This window comes from Ranitomeya imitator, chromosome 3 (assembly GCF_032444005.1).
Source record: "Ranitomeya imitator isolate aRanImi1 chromosome 3, aRanImi1.pri, whole genome shotgun sequence".
Classification (NCBI taxonomy): Eukaryota; Metazoa; Chordata; class Amphibia; order Anura; family Dendrobatidae; genus Ranitomeya; species Ranitomeya imitator.
The window spans coordinates 481,992,663-482,017,303 of record NC_091284.1 but is presented as its reverse complement, the minus strand read 5'-3'; the positions used below and the strand labels follow the sequence as shown (position 1 = coordinate 482,017,303).

Below are 24,641 nucleotides of genomic sequence, written 5' to 3'. Positions count from 1 at the left end.
TCTGCTTTCCGGCTGACCGACGCTCACAGCCAGAGCAGGAGGAGTGCAGAGCACAGCGCTGGAGGACAGACGGCTGTAGGTAAGTATGTAGTGGTTTTTTTTTTTTACTTTTAGGATGGTAACCAGGGTAAACATCGGGTTACTAAGCGCGGCCCTGCGCTTAGTTACCCGATGTTTACCCTGGTTACCAGTGAAGACATCGCTGAATCGGTGTCACACACGCCGATCCAGCGATGTCTGCGGGGAGTCCAGCGACAAAATAAAGTTCTGGACTTTCTTCCCCGACCAGCGACAGCACAGCAGGGGCCTGATCGCTGCTGCCTGTCACACTGGGCGATATCGCTAGCGAGGACGCTGCAACGTCACGGATCGCTAGCGATATCGTCTAGTGTGACAGTACCTAAAGACTGAAGAGTCTCCACAAGGGGTTTCAGATGGTAATCAACTAATTTGCACAAAGGATCACAGATGTTATTCACCCCAGAAACAATAGGTCTCCCTGGTGGCGTGATAGGATCCTTGTGAATCTTAGGTAATAAATAAATTACCGCCACAGTTGGTTCTTCAATCATGAGTCCCTCCATTTGTTTGATAGTGATCACATCCTGTTCCACAGCTTGTATGAGGAGCTCCTTCAATTCAGACCTGTACTTAAGTAAAGGGTTAAATGTCAAACGCTTGTAACATAAAGAGTTATTCAATTGTTTAAACATCTCCCTTTCATAGAGCTCAATGGGCCACAGAACCACATTTCCACCCTTGTCGGAGGGTTTGATAGTTACTGTTTTCATGTTTTGTAACTTCTTAAGAGCTACTCTTTCACATGGGGTAAGATTATCCCTGTGAATACTTTCTGGGACATTTTGAATATCCCTCATCACAGAACGAACAAAGAGGTCAATCTCTGGATAGGTGGAAATCTGTGAAAACTTAGTGGATTTTGGGAGAAGATGACCAGGAAATTTACCTCCATGTTGGTCATCCGATTCCCCTGCCAAGTCTTCCAAAATTTCAAGGACCTGTGTATCAGACAGTACTGGTGCCACTTACTTAGAAATATTCCGACGGGTCAGTTTTTTGAGAGCAAGAAAATTTGTTCTAATGATTCTCTTTTTAATAAGCAGGCTGAGGATTTATGCATGCGCTTTGAAGAACGTGGCTATGGCAGGAAGTCAATCTGTCGAGCCTACACACGGGCGAGGTTGAGTAATCGGAGTGAATTACTGCAGTATCGACCAAAGGAGGATAAAACTTTTGACTCCAAGGTACGGTGCATTTTTTATTTTAATTCACGCAGTAATGAGGTATTCCAGATACTGCAGAAACATTGGTCAATTCTTTCATTGGACAATACTTTATCCCAGTTTATTGGAAAAACTCCTTCAGTCACATATAGGAGAGCGCGTAACTTGCGAGATCAGCTGGTACATAGTTACCATAGAGGGTAAACCTCTAAGTTTATCTTTGGATCCAAAGGCCAAGCTTGGGGATGTTATCCCTGTAGTAAATGTGTTGCATGTAAAAATGTTGAAAGATCTAAGGAATTTGTTAATTTCGATGCTACTAAGAAATTCATTATCACACACAACATCAACTGCACTACTAGAGCAGTAATTTACCATGCTACATGTACATGTGGGCTTGTATATGTGGGAATGACTACTCGCGAATTCCGAAGACGCATTCGGGAACATGTCTTGGACATTGAAGGCGCTAAGGACATCAGTGACATTACGACTTTAAAACCTATTCCACGCCATTTCAGAGAAATGCATAACTGTGACCCCACCAAATTAAAATTCAAAGGTATTGATAAAGTCTTTTTGGGACCACGAGGTGGCAATTGGAAACGATCGCTAGCTCAAAAAGAAACTAAGTGGATCTATAGATGGAACACACTTTCTCCGTATGGCTTGAATGAGTACAACAGCTTTCAGCCATTCTTGTGAATTGTGGTTACCATTAGTTGTCGAGCTTTCGGCTTCTCTTTCTTCCATCCATATCTGGTTGGACCAGTTCTAGTATCTTCATCAATATTTGTATTGTTTTTATTAAATAATTTTTTATGTTTTTGAGCTGTTTTAGTCATTGATTTTATTATTTATTATTATTATTCCCTGTCTTTATCTAGGTTGTGGTCCATTTTGTCTTCACTTGATCATCTATCAACTAGTTTGCGTTTTGACGTCATGTGTCGTCTCTGTGTATCACTTATTTCATTGAGGATATGTCTGCAAGAATCCCTATTAGTGTATTTTGGTGCACTCACCATTCATGTATTTATAGCGCATGTCGGTGTGTATTTTTATATCTGTATTTATTATATTATATATTTATATAGGTTCTATATGTGTATTTTGTTTAATCTGTGTGTTTATTGTTGTAATAAACTTAATATTGTGTCATAAACTTTGTATTTATATATTGCTGTATTGACGGTGCTGCGTTTTTCTTATTTATTATTATTTTTATTATTTTTTTCTTTATTCTGTTCACATTGTTACTGTAATTCTAGTTCACTGCAGTATTTCTATAATAATTATGTTTGATACTGTCTAACAAACACCTTTTTTCCTTGTTGCTTTGGCAACCTTAGCGTTCATATTATTATGATACGTACCTCTTTCAACAACGCCCACTGGTTCCCAGCATGCTGCGCAGCGATCATATGTGTGCTGGCGTTGCTGGGTTACCTGACACTTGCGTTAATGTTATCACGCGTCACTGTCGTCACTTACGGCCGGATACCCGGAAGTAATTCTTCGGTAAAGACCGGAATATTGTGCACGCAAACACTTCTACGTATTGTTTCACGGTTTTTGTAATGCGGTTCTCTTTATTTATATAACGCGGTCCCATATATGGTAAAATACTTGGTTTTTTTGATGCATCTTTTTAAATTTCACGATAATGATCTGCTTACTACTTCCGGTTCACGTCGGCGCTAGCGTTCTGATTTTACAGCTGTTTGACATTTATGTGGCCACAATGTTGTATAAAACAGGTACCTTTTCAATGATTAACCACCCCCAGACGAAGCATTTCATTGCGAAACGCGCATCGGGTGTGGTGGTCTCCTGGTCTGTCTCCATTCATCTGGTAACTATTACATGTTATACTGTTTTATGTATAGGACATGTGTATTTTATCTGACGGTTTCTGTTCGTTACCTCTATGAGCACATAGTGGCTTACAGGGTCTCTCTACTAAGAGGGCTTCTATCTACTTGTATTATCCATTCTTACTAACTTATGTGGTGATTACATTAGCACTTGCTAGTAAATCGTATGGATACCGTCTGGTCCTATACCATTATGTCTTTTGGAATGTGAGTTGCACTAAAATACACTGGTACTGTAGACATTGTAACCATTTTCCAGGAGGTCCACCATTTTTTTCCTGTGTTTTGTAGCGTTCTCATATGTGCCTTTCTAGGCGGTTTTATGACCATGTTGTGGTCTTTGTTTATATCCATAATAAAACTTTATTGAATATATTTTCTATGCGTGGTGCCTCTTTTATAGGTGTTTATTTTATGTCTGGCTAATCATTCTAGGACATTTGATAGGTGTTGTGTAAGATTTTTTAGAATAAAAAAAGTGTTGTGTGGTTATTACTTAGTGTCTTAGATCCATACTGCCACACAAAAAGGAACGACGGTCGTAATAAATATATTTTTTCTTTTTTGTGGGGCTGCTGACCCACTTCTTGCACGCTGCTGCCTTTCCCGCCGGTACTGGTCCCTGCGCCATCGTGTCATTACATCATCCATTGCAATGACATGGTAACAAATATTGTTTAAGCTCATTATGCACATAGCTTAATCCAGTTGTCAGTGATATATTCTTCTTATTATTATTCTGTATTTATCTAGCACCATTATTTCCATGGTGCTGTACATGAGAAAGGGGTTACATGCAGAGTTGTAGATATCGTTCACAGTAAACAGCTTTAGGGCCCCTTTCCACTTGTGAGAAAAACGGACGAGTGCAATCCGATAAAAAATCGGATTGCACTTGGACCAATGTTTTTCAATAGGTGACATTCCATTTGCGATTTTTTTCCCAGCCGAAATCGGACTGAGAAAAATCTGTGTCGGCTGAGAAAAAAATCGCAGCATGCTGCGTATTGCTGAGATTCTCGGACGAGACTCGCCAATGCAAGTCAATGGGTGCGAGAAAAAAAACGCACAGCACTCGCACCATGCGAGTGCTGTCCGATTTTTACGCACCCGTGTCCTTAGAAAAGCCGGCAATTCAGCGCAGAGTACAGTAAAATCACACTGACAGGTTAGATGAGAGTAGATATATACACATAGAATAGGTATAGATACATATATATATGTCAGGGAGACACCTATATATATATATTTATATTTAATGCAGCGTGAGATAGCTTTAAAGCTGGTAATTCAATTACCGGCTTTTGCTTTCTCCTTCACAAACCCGACATGATATGAGACCTGGTTTACATACAGTAAACCATCTCATATCACCATTTTTTTTGCATATTCTACACTACTAATGTTAGTAGTGTGTATATGCAAAATTTGGGCGTTCTAGCTATTATATTTAAGGGTTAAATGGCGGAAAAAATTGGCGTGGGCTCCCGCACAATTTTCTCCGCCAGAGTAGTAAAGCCAGTGACTGAGGGCAGATATTAATAGCCTGGAGAGGGTCCATGGTTATTGGCCCCCCCCTGGCTAAAAATATCTGCCCCCAGCCACCCCAGAAAAGGCACATCTGGAAGATGCGCCTATTCTGGCACTTGGCCACTCTCTTCCCATTCCCGTGTAGCGGTGGGATATGGGGTAATGAAGGGTTAATGCCACCTTGCTATTGTAAGGTGACATTAAGCCTAATTAATAATGGAGAGGCGTCAATTATGACACCTATCCATTATTAATCCAATTGAATGAAAGGGTTAAATAAAACACAAACACATTATTTAAAATTATTTTAATGAAATAAAAACAATGGTTGTTGGAGTATTTTATTCTACGCCCAATCCAATCACTGAAGACCCTCGTTCTGTGAAAGAAAAAACATAATAAACCAACAATATACTTACCCTCCGCAGATCTGTAACGTCCAACGATGTAAATCCTTCTGAAGGGGTTAAAACATTTTGCAGCAAGGAGGTTTGCTAATGCAGGCTGCTCCTCGCTGCAAAACCCCTGGGAATGAGTCAAAATATAGATCAATGAGCTATATTTAGCTTCATTTGCGGTGAGGCGCCCTCTGCTGGCTGTTTATAGATCGTGGGAACTTGCCTAGAAAGCCTGGGAGCTTTCTAGGAAATTTCCCACGATCTATGAACAGCCAGCAGAGGGCGCCTCACCGCAAATGAAGCTAAATATAGCTCATTGATCTATATTTAGACTCATTCCCAGGGGTTTTGCAGCGAGGAGTAGCATTGCATTAGCAAAGCTCCTGGCTGCAAAATGTTTTAACCCCTTCAGAAGGATTTACATCGTTGGACTTTACAGATCTGTGGAAGGTAAGTATATTGTTGGTTTATTATTTTTTTTTTGTCACAGAACGAGGGTCTTCACTGAGTGGATTTGGCGTTAAATAAAAAATTACAACAACCTTTGTTTTTATTTCATTAAAATAATTTTTAATAATGTGTGTGTGTATTTTTTTAACCCTTTCTTTCAATTGGATTAATAATGGATAGGTGTCATAATTGACGCCTCTCCATTATTAATTAGGCTTAATGTCACCTTACAATTGCAAGGTGCCATTAACCCTTCATTACCCCATATCCCACCGCTACACGGGAATGGGAAGAGAGTGGCCAAGTGCCAGAATAGGCGCATCTTCCAGATGTGCCTTTTCTGGGGTGGCTGGGGGCAGGTGTTTTTAGCCAGGGGGGGGCCAATAACCGTGGACCCTCTCCAGGCTATTAATATCTGCCCTCAGTCACTGGCTTTACTACTCTGGCGGAGAAAATTGTGCGGGAGCCCACGCCAATTTTTTCCGCCATTTAACCCTTAAATATAATAGCTAGAACGCCCAAATTTTGCATATACACACTACTAACATTAGTAGTGTGGAATATGCAAAAAAAATGGTGATATGAGATGGTTTACTGTATGTAAACCAGGTCTCATATCATGTCGGGTTTGTGAAGGAGAAAGCAAAAGCCGGTAATTGAATTACCAGCTTTAAAGCTATCTCACGCTGCATTAAATATAAATATATATATATATAGGTGTCTCACTGACATATATATATGTATATATACCTATTCTATGTGTATATATCTACTCTAATCTAACATGTCACTGTGATTTTACTGTACTCTGCGCTGAATTACCGGCTTTTCAAAGGAGACCCGTGCGTAAAAATCGGACAGCAATACGGACGTCATACGGATGTTGCGATAAAAAAATCGCATGACACTCGCATGACACTCGCATGGCACTCGCAGACGTTACATCAGTTTTTTCGGTCCGTAAATCGGACCGTTTTTTTCTCACACAAGTGGAAAGGGGCCCTTACAGTGACAGACTGGTACAGAGGGGAGAGGACCCTGTCCTTGCGGACATACATTATCTAATATTTTACCGAGGATAAGAAAATGCCTTCTTAACTAATTATCATAAAGTTCAAATGTATGGAAAAAAAAGAACAGGGTCAACACCCCTCTGGACGAGCTTTGAGGCAAAAAAAAAAAGAGGTACCAACGCAACATCAATATTAGCTATGTACCTAAACACTTTATCATGTTAATCAGCTTTGTTTTTTGGCCAAAATGCAAAAAAACTACATAGTGAGAGAAAAAGATTATTCCAGTAATCATGTAGGGAAAGCATCTTTCAAAGTAAATTATTGTCAATACATTAGTGTACTTACAAAGTCTTGTCTGCTCCGCACGTGGCCGTGGGGCATAATCTGGGAATAGGATCCCACAGATGGTCCTCCAAACTGCCTCTTTCCTGGCCCGGTTCGAATAATTAGGATCCCGCTGGTCCCATATTTCTGGCCTTTCTTGGACCAGAATGAGGAGCATATCCACGTTTATGATGCTGGCCATGCTGCTTGCAACTCCGTGGAGGCAAACGCCAAACTTCCGGGATGTCTGTGTGGCTTTTTGAGCTAATTAGCATGTCTGAGCTTCCTGATTGAGGGCTTGGCACAATTCCTTGCACCTGGTGATGTCTGGAGATGTCTGGCGTATTTCTCGCAAGTCACACTGTTGGTCCGTGTGTAATCCGTATTTTTCTGGCCCCCATAGACTTTCATTGGAGTATTTTTTGGGCAATACGGTGACAAACGCAGCATGCTGCATTTTTCTACGGCCGTAGAAGACCGTATAATACGAATCCGTAAAATACGGCTGATAGGAGCTGGTCCATAGAGAATCATTGTACCGTATGCAATCCGTATTTTCTGCACCTCTCTTACGTCCGTAAAATACGCTAGTGTGAGACTGGCCTTACTTGCATTTTTTCAAAAATACGCAGCATAAAAAAACTCACCAAAAACTCATTGCTGGAACGTGACCGCAGGCTAGATTTATACAGAATTTTTTTTACATGGAGCTTGAAGCAGACTTTGGCCATGTTCACACGTTCAGTATTTGGCCAGTATTTTACCTTGATATTTGTAAGCCAATGCCAGAGGAAAAGTATATTAGAAACACGTCACTATTTCTGTATTTATCCCCCACTTCGGGTTTTGGCTTACAAATGCTGAATATGTGAATGTGGCCTTACTTCAAAATACGTAGTGATGATGAGTTGAGTGAACCTAGCCTGACTTTTGAGCATTTTAAAAAAAATGTTTTTAGCGTTTTTTTTTTATTTTAAATTACATTATATTTAAATACATTTAAGAACACTTTTTTGTTTTTTGAGTCCTATTGAGAAGCTTATAGGTAAAAGGCAAAACACCCGAAATATTCAAAGCATGCTTTTTTTCATTAAAAATACCACAAACCTTAAAAATTCTACAAACATGGCCAAATCAAAAATGTCATATATTTAGTCCACGTGCACACGTTGCGGAAAGTGGTGCTGATTTTTCCGTACTGATTTTGGTAATTCCGCAGGTAAACCGTACTGTGGATTTCCTGCGGAATTACCGCATAATTTTTGTGGATTTTGTGCAGATTCCACCTGCAGTTTTACACCTGCAGATTCCTATTATGGAGCTGGTGTAAACAACTGTGGAATCCGCACAAAGAATTGGCAAGCTGCGGAATAAACAACACAGCGTTTCCGCGTGTTTTTGTATGTGCACAGTGGATTTTGTTTTGCACAGGTTTACCTGGTACTGCAAACTCAGGGTAAACTGCTGCGAATCCGCAGCAAAATCCTCAACGTGTGCACATACCTTAGACTTTTCAGTAATGTTACAATCTTTAAAGCAAAATCTTGCCTCAGTATTTTTAACAAAAAAAGGCATTAAAAACGCCAAAATATGCAGCGAAAACTGCTACAAACACTGTGTGCAGATCCAACATGCAAACTAAATTCAGAGGTAAATTACAAATAGAGAAATCAATAGAAAAAAACGAGGCACATGCTCTATACTTCTTTAGTGGCAAAGAATTTAAATGGGAACCTATCACCTCCAGAAACACTATTTACCTGCAGATATAGGGTTAATCTGCAGGTAAATAGCATTCGAATCATGTCTGACCGCCTTAGGCCGGTCCCACATGTCCAGATAATTCCGGTACCGGAAAAAATCGGTACCGGAATTATCCGTCCCCATGTGCCCCTACGTTTCTGTGGCACATCAGTGTGGCACACGTGTGCCGCCCGTGTGCCCACTGGGTACCACACACACCGTGCTGGGTACCACACGTACCAGCATCTGGTGCTGAAGCCCCATTCATATCTTCCCTGCAGCAGCGTTTGCTGCAGAGAAGATATAAATACTAGTGTTTAAAATAAAGATCTATGTGCCCCCTGCCCTCCCACCCCCTGTGCAACCCCCTATGGGAGGTGGAGCCGCATATTCATGACTGTAATCGGCAGCACTACGTGACCGCTGATACAGTAGAAGATGCGGCCAGAACAGGAAGCAGCGCCGGCGAGGGAGCGAGCCGGGTGAGTATTTTCAGAACAGCAGGGGGGGCGCACAGGGGGTGGGAGGGCGTTCAGCACATAGATCTTTATTTTAAACACAATTATTCATATCTTCTCTACAGCAAACGCTGCTGCAGAGAAGATATGAATCGCGGCTTCAGCACCAGTGGGGGGGACAGCGCTTAATGTAGCGCTGTCTCCTGCACGGCACACGGACTGCACACGGACAACATCCGTGTGCGGTACATGTTTTACACGGACCCATTGACTTTAATGGGTCCGTGTAATACGTGCGCTCCCAAGAACACTGACATGTCTCCGTGTTTGGCACACGGAGACAAGGTCCGCAAAAAATCAATGACATCTGAACAGATGCATTGATTTTAATGTGTCTACGTGTGTCAGTGGCTCCGGTACGTGAGGAAACTGTCACCTCACATACAGGAGACACTGACGTGTGAAACCGGCCTTACTGTCTATGAATCAATGTGCTGGAGAGCTTTTGTTTGCTGCACTCACTGTGTTGTGAGCAGTGACAGTAACAGACCCAATGAATGGAAGTGAGTTGCAGAGAATAACATTTCATTTTCTCTCTGTAGCTGCTGCTCCAGTAAAACAGCGAGATGTGATTCAAATGCTATTTACCTGCAGATTACCCCTATATCTGTAGCAAAATAGCATTTCTGGAGGTCATCAGATTTGACAAAACATATATTAGCCCCTTCTCAATCATTATGTTTCCCCCAAGAAAAATGACAACAGCTATCATCACCTCCAGTACAGGTGGCATTCCATCGGTGTCGGCACTGGCACTCCCGGGGCTCGCGTGATATAACAATCAGCAGTCACTTCACTGTACCATCCATCGGACAAATCAGGCAGTTTGCATCTGCTCTTTTATTTCCCCTAGATGTCTGATTTGTCCAAAGGAGTGGACAGTGTCACGCGAGTCCTTAGAGAACCAGTGTCGACATCGCTAGAATGGCGCCCGCACTGAAGATGAACATAGCTATTATTATTTTATAAGGGGCAACATAATGATTGAATTGGGACTGTCTGAGTAGGTAGACAACTGCTTTAAACCAAATACTGTGTTTTTAACAGTTTTCTTTGTCTTTGAATTTTTTTTTGTCATCAGTATTTTTTTTTACTAAATGCAGTATGCTTTGTTTTAGCGAATTTTTAAAGAAGTAAATAAAACTAATATACACCGGCGCTGCACCGACAAAACAATGCAGACAGGGAGAAGAAAAACTAAATGAGCATGGAAGGGGAGGAGGAGGGGGAAAGAGAAAAGAGCTGCTGGTGAGGTGACAGGGTCTGCGCTATGCTCTGTCTACAATAAAACAATGTAAAATAGATTAAATAAATCACCTGCGCTTATGAGATAAAAAAGATAAAGTAAAGTAATAGGTGCATTGAAGAACAAGAGCCCCAACACAAGATGCTAACTAGTAGCACAATAGAGAGGCCTGGCTGAGCCTGCACCCTAGCAAGCTAATAATCAATCCACTGAATGTGTAAATGATTCCCAGATAATGTGAACACTATACAGCAGACCCACATACAATAACTGACTGGAGCGATGAAAGTACCTGGATCGTTAAGTAGATGTCCGTGTTGCTCCAGGAATCGGTGTGTCGGGCTGTACTGCAGATCTGCGGAGGAGTGACAGGACTGGCTATCCTCCAAAACAGGGGGTCTCTGCTTGCTGGGTGGCTGGCAGGGACAAGAAACCGCCAACTCCTAGCGTGCCCCGGCCGGAAGCAACGCCGGAGCAGGAGCAGTGTGTGGAGGGGGCGTGGCCAAAAAGTGTGACGTCACAAAAGTGGGCGGGCGCGAGACAGGGCAACCAATCCAACGCGTTTCGAAGGAAACACTCCTTCTTCGTCAGGGCTGGAGTTCCCTGTGAGACCCGTCCTTATATATCCTCCGCCCCCTTGTTAAGACCTGCCCCTGTAGCTGGCCGAAGGTTAGATTCATGTATTTGTTCCAGCCACGATCTGTGCAGCAGCGTAAAATCAGCATGCACAACAGAGCGCAGCTATATCAGATGGATAGCAAGCAGAATTATACATAAGTTTATGCCCCAAAAATGCTGTGCAGTATAGATGTCCGGAACAAAGTTCCCTTCACAAAGTTCGTGCGTGGCTATGTGTTACCATAAAGACCCATCTAGAGCAGACAGGAGAAAAAGGGAAAGGAAAGAATTACAGGGGATAAATGGGTAAAGATTAATGCATGATAAATACTATTATTGCTTGGTTCTATTTATTTTTTATTTTTTATTTTTATTGCTAAAAACGCGCATAAAAACCAGGTGAATATGCGCCTGGTTATACACTCAAATATAAATCATAAAAAATATACTTTATTAATCAGGACGTGAATTAAAAAATATATCTATAAAGAAAAATACTTTTAATACTTTTAATATTTCAATGAATACACACGTGACCTTAACATCCATAAAATAGGCCATTCTACACTCCAATAAAATAATGTGTTGGGATAATTAAAACGCATACAGCTCTAATTTTTGATTAAGGCCTTTAGGGGCCAAGCTGTCCAATGTAAAAATCCACCTAGATTCAACCCTAGACATGATTTTTATAAAGTCCCCTCCCCTGGGGTTTTGTCGAACTATTTGGATCCCACAAAAAAGAATATTTGCACAGGAGCGATTGTGCTGCTCCAAAAAGTGGCGCGATAATGGATGGCCTTTAAAACCTTTTTGGATATTGTCCAGATGTTCTTTGATTCTAACTCTTAAGGGCCTTTTGGTTCGGCCCACATATATTTTGTTGCACGGGCATGTCAGAATATAAATCACTCCAGCTGTTTCACAGGAGATCCTGTTCTTAATGTGAAAGCTCCTGGTGCCACTTGAGTCCACGAATGTGGTTTGAGTACATCGTTTACGGGATGTCCGTATACAACATGGACAATGTCCACATGGTGTAAATCCCATAGAACGATGGTCCGCTGTAGTTATGGGGACACCTTTTTTCACCATAACCGGTTTCGTTGTTGGTGCTAAGAGTAGGCCCAAATTTTGCGCCTTTGTATAGATAAATCTGGGATTCTCAGATAGAAGACCCCCAATGACTTTGTCACCTTGTAAAATGCCCCAATGTTTTCTTACTATCCTTGTAAATTTACTGTACCCTGAATGGAATTGCGTTACTATGGGTAGATTGGTGATTTGTTGGTGTATGTATTGAGGCGGGTTATTATTGGCCTCTTTATGGACCAACCTTTCCCTGGGTACTTGACTGACTAGCTGTCTAGCTGTGTTTAGAGATTGTGGATTGTATCCTTTGGCTACAAATTGCTTTGTGATATGTGTTGTTTCATCCATGTAATCCTCCAAATCTGTGCAGTTCCTCCTAATACGGGTATATTGGCCCTTGGGAATATTAGTAAGCCAGACTGGAAGGTGACAGCTTGTGATGTGTATAAAGCTGTTTGAATCAACCTCTTTGTGGAAACACTTCGTTTTTAGTGTATTGTTTTCCACATAAATTGTTAGGTCCAGAAAATTAATTTGCGCATTACTAATAGTAGGTGTGAATTCAAGACCGAATTGGTTATTGTTGAGGTTAGAAATGAAGGAATTAAGTTCGGTAGTAGTGCCCTCCCAAATAAACAGAATGTCGTCGATAAATCGACGCCAGAGTTTCAGACCCGGTTGAAGTTGACCATCCTTGAAGATATATTGTTGCTCCCAGTTACCTACATATAGGTTAGCATAACTTGGCGCAAAACGCGTGCCCATAGCGGTGCCCCACGTTTGCAGATAGAACTGGTTCTCATACTGGAAGTAGTTATGCTTAAGGATGAACTGTATACTTTCTAGGAGAAATTGGATCTGGGGTTCCTTATATATTCCTAAAGAATGTAGGAATACTTGTGCTGACTCGCACCCTTTATCATGATTAATTACAGTGTACAAGGACTTAATATCCAGAGTACCAAAGATTAAATGGTTTTGCCAAGTGATATGTTCCAAAGTTTGTATAGTATGGGTAGTATCCTTAAGGTATGCCGGAATCAGTGGCATGCATTTCTGTAGATGCATATCTACGTACTTTGAAAGGTTAGCCGTCAGGCAATTTATGCCAGAAATAATGGGGCGGCCTGGTGGGTTTTCAGTCTTTATGGTAACACATAGCCACGCACGAACTTTGTGAAGGGAACTTTGTTCCGGACATCTATACTGCATAGCACTTTTGGGGCATAAACTTATGTATAATTCTGCTTGCTATCCATCTGATATAGCTGCGCTCTGTTGTGCATGCTGATTTTACGCTGCTGCACAGATCGTGGCTGGAACAAATACATGAATCTAACCTTCGGCCAGCTACAGGGGCAGGTCTTAACAAGGGGGCGGAGGATATATAAGGACGGGTCTCACAGGGAACTCCAGCCCTGACGAAGGAGTGTTTCCTTCGAAACGCGTTGGATTGGTTGCCCTGTCTCGCGCCCGCCCACTTTTGTGACGTCACACTTTTTGGGCACGCCCCCTCCACACACCGCTCCTGCTCCGGCGTTGCTTCCGGCCGGGGCACGCTAGGAGTTGGCGGTTTCTTGTCCCTGCCAGCCGCCCAGCAAGCAGAGACCCCCTGTTTTGGAGGATAGCCAGTCCTGTCACTCCTCCGCAGATCTGCGGTACAGCCCGACACACCGATTCCTGGAGCAACACGGACATCTACTTAACGATCCAGGTACTTTCATCGCTCCAGTCAGTTATTGTATGTGGGTCTGCTGTATAGTGTTCACATTATCTGGGAATCATTTACACATTCAGTGGATTGATTATTAGCTTGCTAGGGTGCAGGCTCAGCCAGGCCTCTCTATTGTGCTACTAGTTAGCATCTTGTGTTGGGGCTCTTGTTTTTCAATGCACCTATTACTTTACTTTATCTTTTTTATCTCATAAGCGCAGGTGATTTATTTAATGAATTTTTAAAGAATTTCTGGCATCTTTCTCCCATAGACCGCCGTTGGTGTTTTTATGAGTAAAACACATGTCACTGAGTCACATAGCTTTACATTTTACTTTTTGTTCCATTTTTTACAAGTCATGTGATTCGAGGAGAATCTATAATTCACATGATCTAATAACAAAGCAATTTGTAATGTGACAAATTCATATATGGTAATAAGCTACCGAACACTTATGACTGATAAGGGATTACACCTAGTAATGCACTTGGTCACGTAGGAAAAAAATTATGTTAAGAAAATCTGTGTTCTAAAGATGTGCTGGAAAGGCAAGTCACTGAAATATGGAACAAGGGTTTGTTTGTTTTTTCATACATTACTAAATGTAACGCTTTTCTTTAGAATAACATTTCTAAATATCTATATTAACTAAATATGTACAGGATAAATGTGCATCACTGGAAAAGCTATTAAAACCATTCCTTTATTTAATTACGTAATTACTAAGCAATGCCTCTAACTTGCAAATAAAACCAGCAAATCTAGTGATTTGCAAAAATGAATCAAACCTCAGTGCATCAATTGAGCCCACTAAGTATATAATGGTGATCTAATGCCAAATTAGCTTTTTGGTTACCTATATTTTTAGGTAGAACGATGGATATTAAAAGGCAAAATATAACCGCTATTTATTATTATTATTATTATTATTATTATTATTATTAATATTATTTTGTGTGATTTTGTCTTTGCTTTTTATAAAACATTATTTTATTCACCTTTTTTAAGCAGGGACGATATAGCAAGTCTTTGCGATATTTATATTTATGTGTTGCTGTGATAAATGAAATGCAATTGTAGCTCATTTAATTGAAAGGAAAAACCTGAAAGAAAAATGTATCCTATGTATGTCTGGATAAATTTCCCCACGCCATTTATATCAATATACTGTAGGAAGACATGGAATAAGATTAGATTTATAAACAAGAAGCAGATCAGCCGCCCACATGAATACATCTAACTGCAGCTACTGAAGTACCAGGAGCTGAACTTTGCATCATAATGTTAGTGATGTTGCCTCTAGGATAAAATTGTATGAGTTTATCAGCATTTCCTTGTTAATTGAAAAAATGTCCTCCATTGAGTGACAACCACAGATGTCAGGCTCTGCTTTTCTAAATGACTGACATTTAAATATGTGAACATGCAGCTATACTGTGGGAAGTGGTGTTTCTCTTTAATTATTGTACCATACCAGTGGCTTAGGTCACTGTCGTTTCAATAGAGGTTGCATAAATCACTAGTACACGCAAATATAAGAAACTCTAAAATATACCTTACCATGGAAAAATGCTCCTTTCTCCAATAATCAGGCACTCCCTCTGCCTCATGGACTGATTATAGAAATTTAAAAAATGCAGCTAAAATCTTCCCCGCTTAATAAAAGTAAGTCTGCTAGCTCACTAAGGGAACAAATTACAGCGGTGTAATCAAATCTTTAAAAAAGAGAGTTTGGAAATGAGGAAGAAGCATGGTGAATAAGAACCACGGACATACAAAAATGCTACTGCTGTTTTGAAGTAGGTCTTTTCTCTCTTGCAGCTCTGGATTCACAGCTACACTGCTCCGTGTGTTGTGTATTGGAGATATCATTGCAGTTAGTCTTCACAACTAGCTCACCAAGTTTTTACTACATCATCTGAAAGCAGCAATATACAGGAAAAGAGACACTGATTCCAACAATATATCACTTAGTTTACTGGGTGCAGCAGTTGTGATACAACCAGAGTTTTAAATGGGCAGCATGGTAGCTCAGTGGTTAGCACTGTTCCTTTCAGTGCTGGGGTACTTAGTTCAAATTCTACCAAGGACAACATCTACGAGGAGTTTTTATGTTCTCCCCGTGTTTGCGTGGGTTTCCTCCAGGTTCGCTGGTTCCTCCCACACTCCAACAATATACTGATAGGGATTCTAGATTGTGAGCCCCATTGGGGACAGTGATGATAATGTCTGTAAAGCGCTGAGAAATATGATAGCGCTATATAAGCAATGCATAATAAATGTAGCATGTAGTAGAAAGCTGATCCTGCCCACGTCCCCTGATTAGCAGTTTCCGAGTACATTGTATATTGTCACGCAAAGTGTAGGAAAGACTAAGTGCAACATGAAGGGATAAGGTGAAGGGAACCCAACACTAGGGAAGGGAGGAGTGGAGACCCCTAGGCAGATCTAACATCACCCTATATGCCCTAAGCATCCCTATATGAATATCCCCCATCCTCTGGAATTCTTTGCCCTAACACGTCCAACTATCAACCACATTTGGATCCATCAGATGGAACCTGAAAACCCACCTCTTCAGGAAAGCCTACAGCCTGCACTGACCCTGCTGCCTCCTCACCACTACTGAAGCTACCGCCTCACCAATACCGTCCTGCAACCCTCAACCTATTGTCTCCTTCCCCACCATCCTGTAGAATGTAAGGGCAGGGTCCTCGCCTCTCTGTATCAGTCTGTAATTGTTAGTTTGCATACTGTAAGTGATATCTGTAATTTGTATGTAATCCCTTCTCATGTACAGAACCATGGAATCAATGGTGCTATATAAATTAATAATAATAATAATATAGGTTCCGTACCTATCGCCGAGCTGGATACCTAACGCCTGCCTGACTCTGGTGATAAGTGAGCACTAGTCAATACCCACTACCACTAAAGACAGATGAGATACACAGTTGTGACGCCCACCAGGGCAGTGGTGTACTCAGATCCGGGTCGGACAGTTCTTTAGGGAAGTCACAGGGCCAATACCTCACTCTGTGGCCCTGGGTGTGCAATAAAAATGATGCAAGGGGAAAAGTTATATGGGATTGATTCATGACACCACCCGTGGTGTTCAGCTAGGGAAGACTGACGCTGCGGTTTAGGCCCACTGGAGCCGATGGTGATGCAGCAAAGATGGTACAGCTTCCCACGGGTAGAGCGGGGCCCCAGGGCAGATTTGAGGATTAATTGAAGATGACACAGCGGGGTGCAGTCTTCACACTTTACTCACAGTTTTGTGTTAGAAACACCAGCCGGGTGCTGTGTCCTCCAGGTCTGTGGTCCAGCCAGCTCTCAGGTAGTTTGGGTGCACTTTTACGGGACCCCTTCTTGTGTACCTTCCCAGGTTGTCTCTCTGTGCTGGCTCACACCCTCTTGCCCTACGCCTTACACACAGTGTCCCAAGCCAGCAGCCTCTGGTTCCTGTCAGGCGACGTCCTACTGGTCTCCTTGACCCTTTATGGCTGCCTTTTTAGTGAATGTATATAGATTTGACTGTGGCACATACTGACACCACAGCATCCAGTTTGCTAGTTGAGTCCTGCTGTCTCTCCACTAGTCTGGGGCCGGTCCCCACTGCGACCTGGTCCCTCTACCTGACTACGGTCGGCATGGATTTGGGTTCTACGGGTTGATTCTTCACTTCCCTGGCCCCTAGGACCCCTTCTCTCATGAGCTCCTCTCCGTCACTCCTTTCACTCCTCTCACGAACTAACTCCTCCTGTTTCCATAACGACACCTCACTCTCAACTGTCACTCTACCTTTATCTACTTCCTCCACCCACACCCTCTACCTAGTTCCCCCTCCAGCCTGGGATGGGGTCCTCCCTAAATAAGGTCTGCCCAGATCCCCTGGCCTGGAGTGGTGTGGTGTTGCTAGTGTGCGGGTACCGGGTAGTGCCCCCTCCTTACCTGAGAGTGGGGTACTACACCTCTGGCTGAGGGGCAGTACCTCTGTGGCGACTGGACCCTCAGGGGCTCCACGCAATCAAGGGGACCACGTAGCTTGAGAAGACTCAGAGAGAAACACAGACGTCCTCCAAACACCAAGGAGGAAGTTAGCCGACTGCTATAACTTTAAGCCTCAACAGGGAAATAGAAACATCACCGGCTACTCCCAGCAGCTAGCTGAGAGTTATAAACACACCGGTCCAGGTGTGTCAACTAGAGCTGAAGGAGTTTGCCACTGGGTCCTAAAGTTAGAAGGACTATGACGGTGTCTGCAAAGCCAACCACTGAGACCTTCTGCAGCTAGATGCAGTGCAACTGGCTGCAGCCTCTGACACACCCGTGACATATATTGACAGTTATGGGGATGCACTTGAACAAGCATGCACATGAGCTGTAGTCCTGTAATCTCTTGCTGAAAAAACACTCATTGTATTGAAACAACAGCACACTGTCAAATAAGTGACAAATAGCTGAAATCAGTGTTTCAGCCCCTACCCTCAGATTACATAGAAAAAAATGCAGACAGATTTCCTTTAAAGGCAAGATTTTAGTACCCCTTGAAGAGCAGCGTGATGTAAGGGTTGCTGCAGTTTTGAACAAAAACTATTTTAACTACTGCAGATCTACCAGTTCTCTGAATGTTAAGCGACATATAACCCCACCCACATCACTGAGTAGCAGCTTTCCATGTAAACTGTGCATAGACAGAAAGCTGCCAATCAGTGATGGGAGTGTAGTTGGACTATATGTCAGCAGGCCAAGTAGTCCTGTAGTTTTAGTCTCTTGTTGATAAAACTTTTTTTTATAAAAACAATACAACTAGTTATGAGCAAATATACTTGTTACTCGAGATTTCCTGAGCATGCTCGGGTGTCCTCCGAGTATTTTTTGTGCTCGGAGTTTTTGTTTTTAGCGCCGCAACTGAATGATTTACATCTGCTAGCCAGCATAAGTACATGTGGGGGTTGCCTGGTTGCTAGGGAATCCCCACATGTACTTATGCTGGCTAACAGATGTAAATCATTGAGCTGCGGCAACAAAAACTAAAACTCTGAGCAATAAAAAATAATTGGAGGACACCCGAGCATGCTCGGGAAATCTCAAGTAGCGAGTATTTTCGCTCATCACTAAATACAATGTATACAAGTACCGTATTTTTCAGACTATAAGACGTACTTTTTTCACAAAAAAAACTTGGGGGGAAAATGGGGTTGGGGTGCATCGTATAGTCGGAATATACTTACAAAATACTGTGGCGGCGGTCCCAGTCCAACACTGCAGGGTGATGCATCCTCCCTTCCCAGGCTGGTGCAGCAGTCGTTCTCTGTGGTGTGGCGGCGCCTCCGGGAAAATGGCCACCAGGGGGGTGCATGCTCAAAATCAGATCTCGGCTACGCTGCACCAGCATGGGATGGTATTTACCGGAGGCCACCGCACCAGACTGGACCACCGAACAACCCTTGAGACCATGCTCCCCTGTGACCACTCCTCCACCTGTGCCTATCCCCCAGGTAAGCTAAATTTGGACTGTAAGATGGACCTCCATTTGACACATTATTTTTTTTCCCTATTTTCCTTCTGAAAATTTGGGATGCGTCTTATGGTCCAGTGCATGTACAATTTCTTAAAAATCACCTTTAATGAGAAGTACACTTTAACCCCTTCATGACCTTGGGATTTTTCGTTTTTCCGTGTTCGTTTTTCACTCCCCTCCTTCCCAGAGCCATAACTTTTTTATATTTCCATCAATTTGGCCATGCGAGGGCTTAGTTTTTGCGGGACGAGTTGTACTTTTGAACGACATCATTGGTTTTAGCATGTCGTGTACTAGAAAACGGGAAAAAAATTCCAAGTGCGGTGAAATTGCAAAAAAAGTGCAATGCCACACTTGTTTTTTGTTTGGCTTTTTTGCTAGGTTCACTAAATGCTAAAACTGACCTGCCATTATGATTCTCCAGGTCATTACGAGTTCATAGACACCAAACATGACTAGGTTATTTTTTATCTAAGTGGTGAAAAAAAATTCCAAACTTTGCTAGAAAAAAAAAATTGTGCCATTTTCCGATACCCGTAGCGTCTCCATTTTTCATGATCTGGGATCAGTTGAGGGCTTATTTTTTGCGAGCCGAGATGACGTTTTTAATGATAGCATTTTGGTGCTGATACATTCTTTTGATCGCCCGTTATTGCATTTTAATGCAATGTCGCGGCGACCAAAAAAACGTAATTCTGGCGTTTCGCATTTTTTTCTCGCTACGCCGTTTAGTGATCAGGTTAATGCTTTTTTTTATTTGATAGATCGGGCGATTCTGAGCGCGGCGATACCAAATATGTGTAGATTTGATTTTTTTTTTTATTCATTTATTTTGATTGGGGCGAAAGGGGGGCGATTTAAACTTTTATATTTTTTTTATTTTTTTTCACATTTTTTTAACTTTTTTTTTTAACTTTTCCAATGCTTCAATAGCCTCTATGGGAGGCTAGAAGCAGGCACAACGCGATCGGCTCTGCTACATAGCAGCGATCATCAGATCGCTGCTATGTAGCAGAATTGCAGGTGTGCTGTGAGCGCCGACCACAGGGTGGCGCTCACAGCTGCCGAGGATCAGTAACCATAGAGGTCTCAAGGACCTCTATGGTTACCATTCTGAAGCATCGCCGACCCCCGATCATGTGACGGGGGTCGGCGATGACGTCATTTCCGGCCGCCCGGCCGGAAATGGTAGTTAAATGCCGCTGTCTGCGATTGACAGCGGCATTTAACTAGTTAATAGGTGCGGGTTAATAGGTGCGCGATTCTGCCCGCTCCTATTGCGGGCACATGTCAGCTGTTCAAAACAGCTGACATGTCCCGGCTTTGATGCGGGCTCACCGCGGAGCCCTGCATCAAAGCAGGGGATCTGACCTCGGACGTACTATCCCGTCCGAGGTCAGAAAGGTGTTAAAGTGGTCATGCGGTCACATAGTACTGATAATATATCCTAAATGTCTCATCAATATAAGATCTGAGTAGACCCAACACTGGCATCCCTGATTATCAGCTATTTGCTGCTACAGCATAAACATTTTGAATGGAGCAACAATGCTCAGCTCCATTCAATGTGTAGTGGCTGCTACCGGGTGCTGCAGAACAGCTCCTACTATTTTGAAAAAGAAAAGAAAATTTATGGGTCACAGAAAATGTAGAAAATATATATATTTTTTTTTTTTTTACTGAGCTCAGATTTTTTAAATGCATATACAATGCAAAAAACAAGTGTGGTATGGTATTGCTATAATTGTACTGATCTGCAAAGTCATGGTACCTGGTCATTTTTAATGAATATTGAACAACATAAAAACAAAACTGATAGACACAATGGCAGAATTGTGTTATTCTAAACAACAATTTGTCTTGAAAAAAAGTTCTAAAACGGCTAAGTTGATAGAAGAATAAAAAAGTAATCATTCTTGGCAGTGTAGTAAAAAATAAGGAAAGCACAAAAATGAAAACTGACTCTGACAGGAAGGGTCTTTAAGTAAAAATGGCCATATTCCAGCAATACATCACCAGGCAATACATATTAGCTGATTACACATATACGAAGAGGATACCTGTATGTTTTGAATCACTGTGGAGAGAAGAACCATTTCCATGTATTTTTTTTTATTTGATATTTTGTCTAAGAGAAAGGATAAAGAGACTTGTCTGGCTCCAGTACAAAATGCTATGTTTAGATGTTGGCAGGGATTCTGATGGACGAGCACAGGTCAATTCCATTGCTGTCTGTTAAATTCAATTGAGATTGGCTGCTGATGTCACTTTACCAAATATAACTAATGTGCTTTCCTTTGTCATTACAATTACAGTACAACAGCCAGCTCATTTAAATTCAAGGTTAACTGTAGAATAAAATGCTTCCCCGAAAAGTCTCATTTAAAGATTAGGATTGAGCTGCAGTTCTCCTTTGTAAAGCAATATATTTTATTATGCACTAAGGATTGCAGTGACTCCATAGGGGTCGAATTGCTGTGGATATTATCTGCAGATTTGGACACGTAAAATTTGTGGCAAATCACCATACCGTTCAAATCTCATAAACAAGTGCGGACATTTTCCATGTGGAAAAATAACACCACTTCATGGCAGACTCTTGATCACAGCTCTTCTGCTGCCAAGCACCTGAAACTCAGCTTCTACAAAGCTTACCAAGATATAGGGAAGGTAGGCAGAGATAAAACTGCACTTTTAGATGAAGACAGTATGTCTGATCAACGAAAAGGGCTCAGACACTTTAGATATCTCTTGAGCCTTCCTCAAGAAGGCACTGACACGAGCACTAGCGCCAATTCCCACAGAGCGGTAAGGAAATAAGCATAAGAGATTTGCCAAAAACTGTCACTCCGGATATCTTGACCAATACTGCCTAGCTGATGTTTGCTGTAAAAATAGTAAATTAAATCACTATTGAAAGAGTCCACAGGAGTCACGGGCCAAAACATGCTCAAATGGATCAACCCATGGATGTTACATGTAATTTTTGGAATGACATAGATTTCTCTGCAATTCTAGGTTTGTTTGTGTGCACATCCTCATCCTTTCCTATTTGTTTTCTCATTCCTTAACTCTCCTGTGTTCCACTATGTTGTTTGGTGAGTGTATATTGTATGATTATTATTTTATTTATCCCTGTCCATCTTCCCTTGTTTGTCTGGTTAATGTAATCCTATACACTTCGGCTTCCCACCTCTCTGGGTGGTGAAGGAAACAGATTAGGGTTGACATTGGAGCATAGCAAGGCATGTGAACCCGGCGTCTCCACCTTCAGGAGTAATCCAGGGGACAGGGAAAGACTAGGGTGCCCCTAGTTCTAGGAACCTTGTAAGTACCCACATTTCCAAGGCATAGCGTGACAGCTGCTTGCTTTATTTTTGATAAAAATCCCTATTTTATCAGCAGGACATTACCACTAAAAGATTAGTGAACTTGCTGACAGGTAGTCCTCCAAATTCATGAGGTCTGTAGAACACCACCACTACCAATAATTGACAGCTTTCTACCTATGCACAGTGTAAACAAAATGCTGCCAATGAGTGGTGTGTGTGGTTTACTAAAATAAGGATTTTATCAATATTGTTACAAGCAGCCCAATAAGTGATACATCACTGGAATCAGGATCTATGCCCCTATTTCATGCTTCTTTTCTATAGTAGAAAAAAAACTTACCCTTAGGTTGCACACATTTTACGTTTTCACTTTCTTCTACAGAAATTGCTGCATGGCTGCAATATGCAAACTATCACTATCTTTTATCATTATGGCGCTTTTATGCACTGACCATGGATATGGCCTGGATTTTTGTAATGAATATAAGTGCAACCAGAGTGCATACAGCTCATTAACCCCTTCACGACTTATGACGTATATTTATGTCATATGTAGTGTCCCTGCCTTTGATGCAGACACTGAGCACACATCTGTCACCACACATGACAGCTGATTTCATTAGCCATCTTGTGCCATTAATAGTTGCGAGTGGAGCGCAGCTGACAGCAACATTTACCCTGTCATTCCAAGCTCCCATTGACGCACCCTTGACATGATCACAGGACGCCGATGGATTGCCATGACAGCCAGGTTCTGCTCATGCCCCCTTGTGCCTGTCATTACAATCTTCCTGTAAACGCCAGTGTTCAAAGGAGATCGTGAAGCACTGCCATGTATCCCACAAGTGATCATACGTTCTCAGACTCAGATTCAAGTCTCCTAAGGGACTATTGAGTACAGTAAACAAAATTAGAAAATAAGTTTTTAAAAATATGAAAAAAAAAGTTAAAATCACCTCCACTTTTGCCCCATTGAAAAGAAAACAATAATAAAAATAAATACTTTTGATTTTGCTGCATTCCCAAATGTCCAATCAATATCAAAATATAAAATAAATGAATCCGATCAGTAAACAAAACAAACTTCAAGACGCCAGAATTACATTTTTTAGCAGCCGCAACATTGCAATAAAATACAATAAGAGGTGATCAAAACACCCCAAAATGGTATCAGTAAAAATATCAGCTCAAGGTGCAAAAAATAAGCCCTCACCCGGCCCCATATCCCAAAAAATGAAAACGCTACGGTCTCGGAAAATGATGACAAAAGCAACAAAAAAATTTCATACATATTGCCACTTAAATAAATAAAATAAAACTATACATGTTCATTATCTGCATACTCATACTGAACTGAAGAATCATATTTCCTGGTCAGTTTTACCATATAGTGAACATGGTAAATAAAAAGACAAAAAAACTGTTGTCGAATTGCACTTTTTTTTTGCAAGTTCACCACACTTGGAATTTTTGTTTCCTGTTTTCCAGTACACTATATGGTAAAATGAATGCTGTCATTCTAAAGAACAACTTGTCCTACAAAAATCAAGCCCTTATACAGCAATATTGATGGAAATATAAAAAAGTTTTGGCTCTTGGAAAAAGGGAAGAAAAAGCGGAAAATTGCCTGGGGGTGAAGTGGTCAACACTATATATGTATGCTGCAATACGGGGAACCCAACTTTGTTTTGTTGTGATGTGGAAAGGCCTAGTGGTGGGATTTTTATATGCATCGCACTAAATTGTTTCAGTAATGACTGAATACCACAAATACAGTAATGGTATGCCTACGGGATCCTGACTACACCAGTGCGTAAGTGGAACGTCATAAAATATGTTTTCTGCCCAGCACCCATTGTAATATTTTTGCGCTGAAAATGCAGTACTATTTCTCTGCAGGACTGCGCTGTTCATCAGTCTGTCCTACAGTCTTTCATTCAAGCTGTGAGTAATATCACCGCCACACGTTATTGAATGGCCACATCTCCAATGTAACATTTAATTTGGGATA

The 24,641-nt window shown here is 41.6% G+C and overlaps 1 protein-coding gene and 1 long non-coding RNA gene across 2 annotated transcripts in view; one reads left to right on the top strand and one right to left on the bottom strand.

Annotated features, from left to right (window-relative positions):
• LOC138672166 (uncharacterized) overlaps nt 1–24,641 on the bottom strand; it is a 48,751-nt gene that overhangs the window by 9,810 nt on the left and 14,300 nt on the right. The gene's annotated exons all lie outside the window — the stretch shown is intronic.
• LOC138671482 (uncharacterized) overlaps nt 1,656–24,641 on the top strand; it is a 36,438-nt gene continuing 13,452 nt past the window's right edge. The window contains exon 1 of the mRNA XM_069759658.1: nt 1,656–1,806. Within this exon, the coding sequence (XP_069615759.1) occupies nt 1,656–1,806 (151 nt within the window). The remainder of the gene's footprint in view (nt 1,807–24,641) is intronic.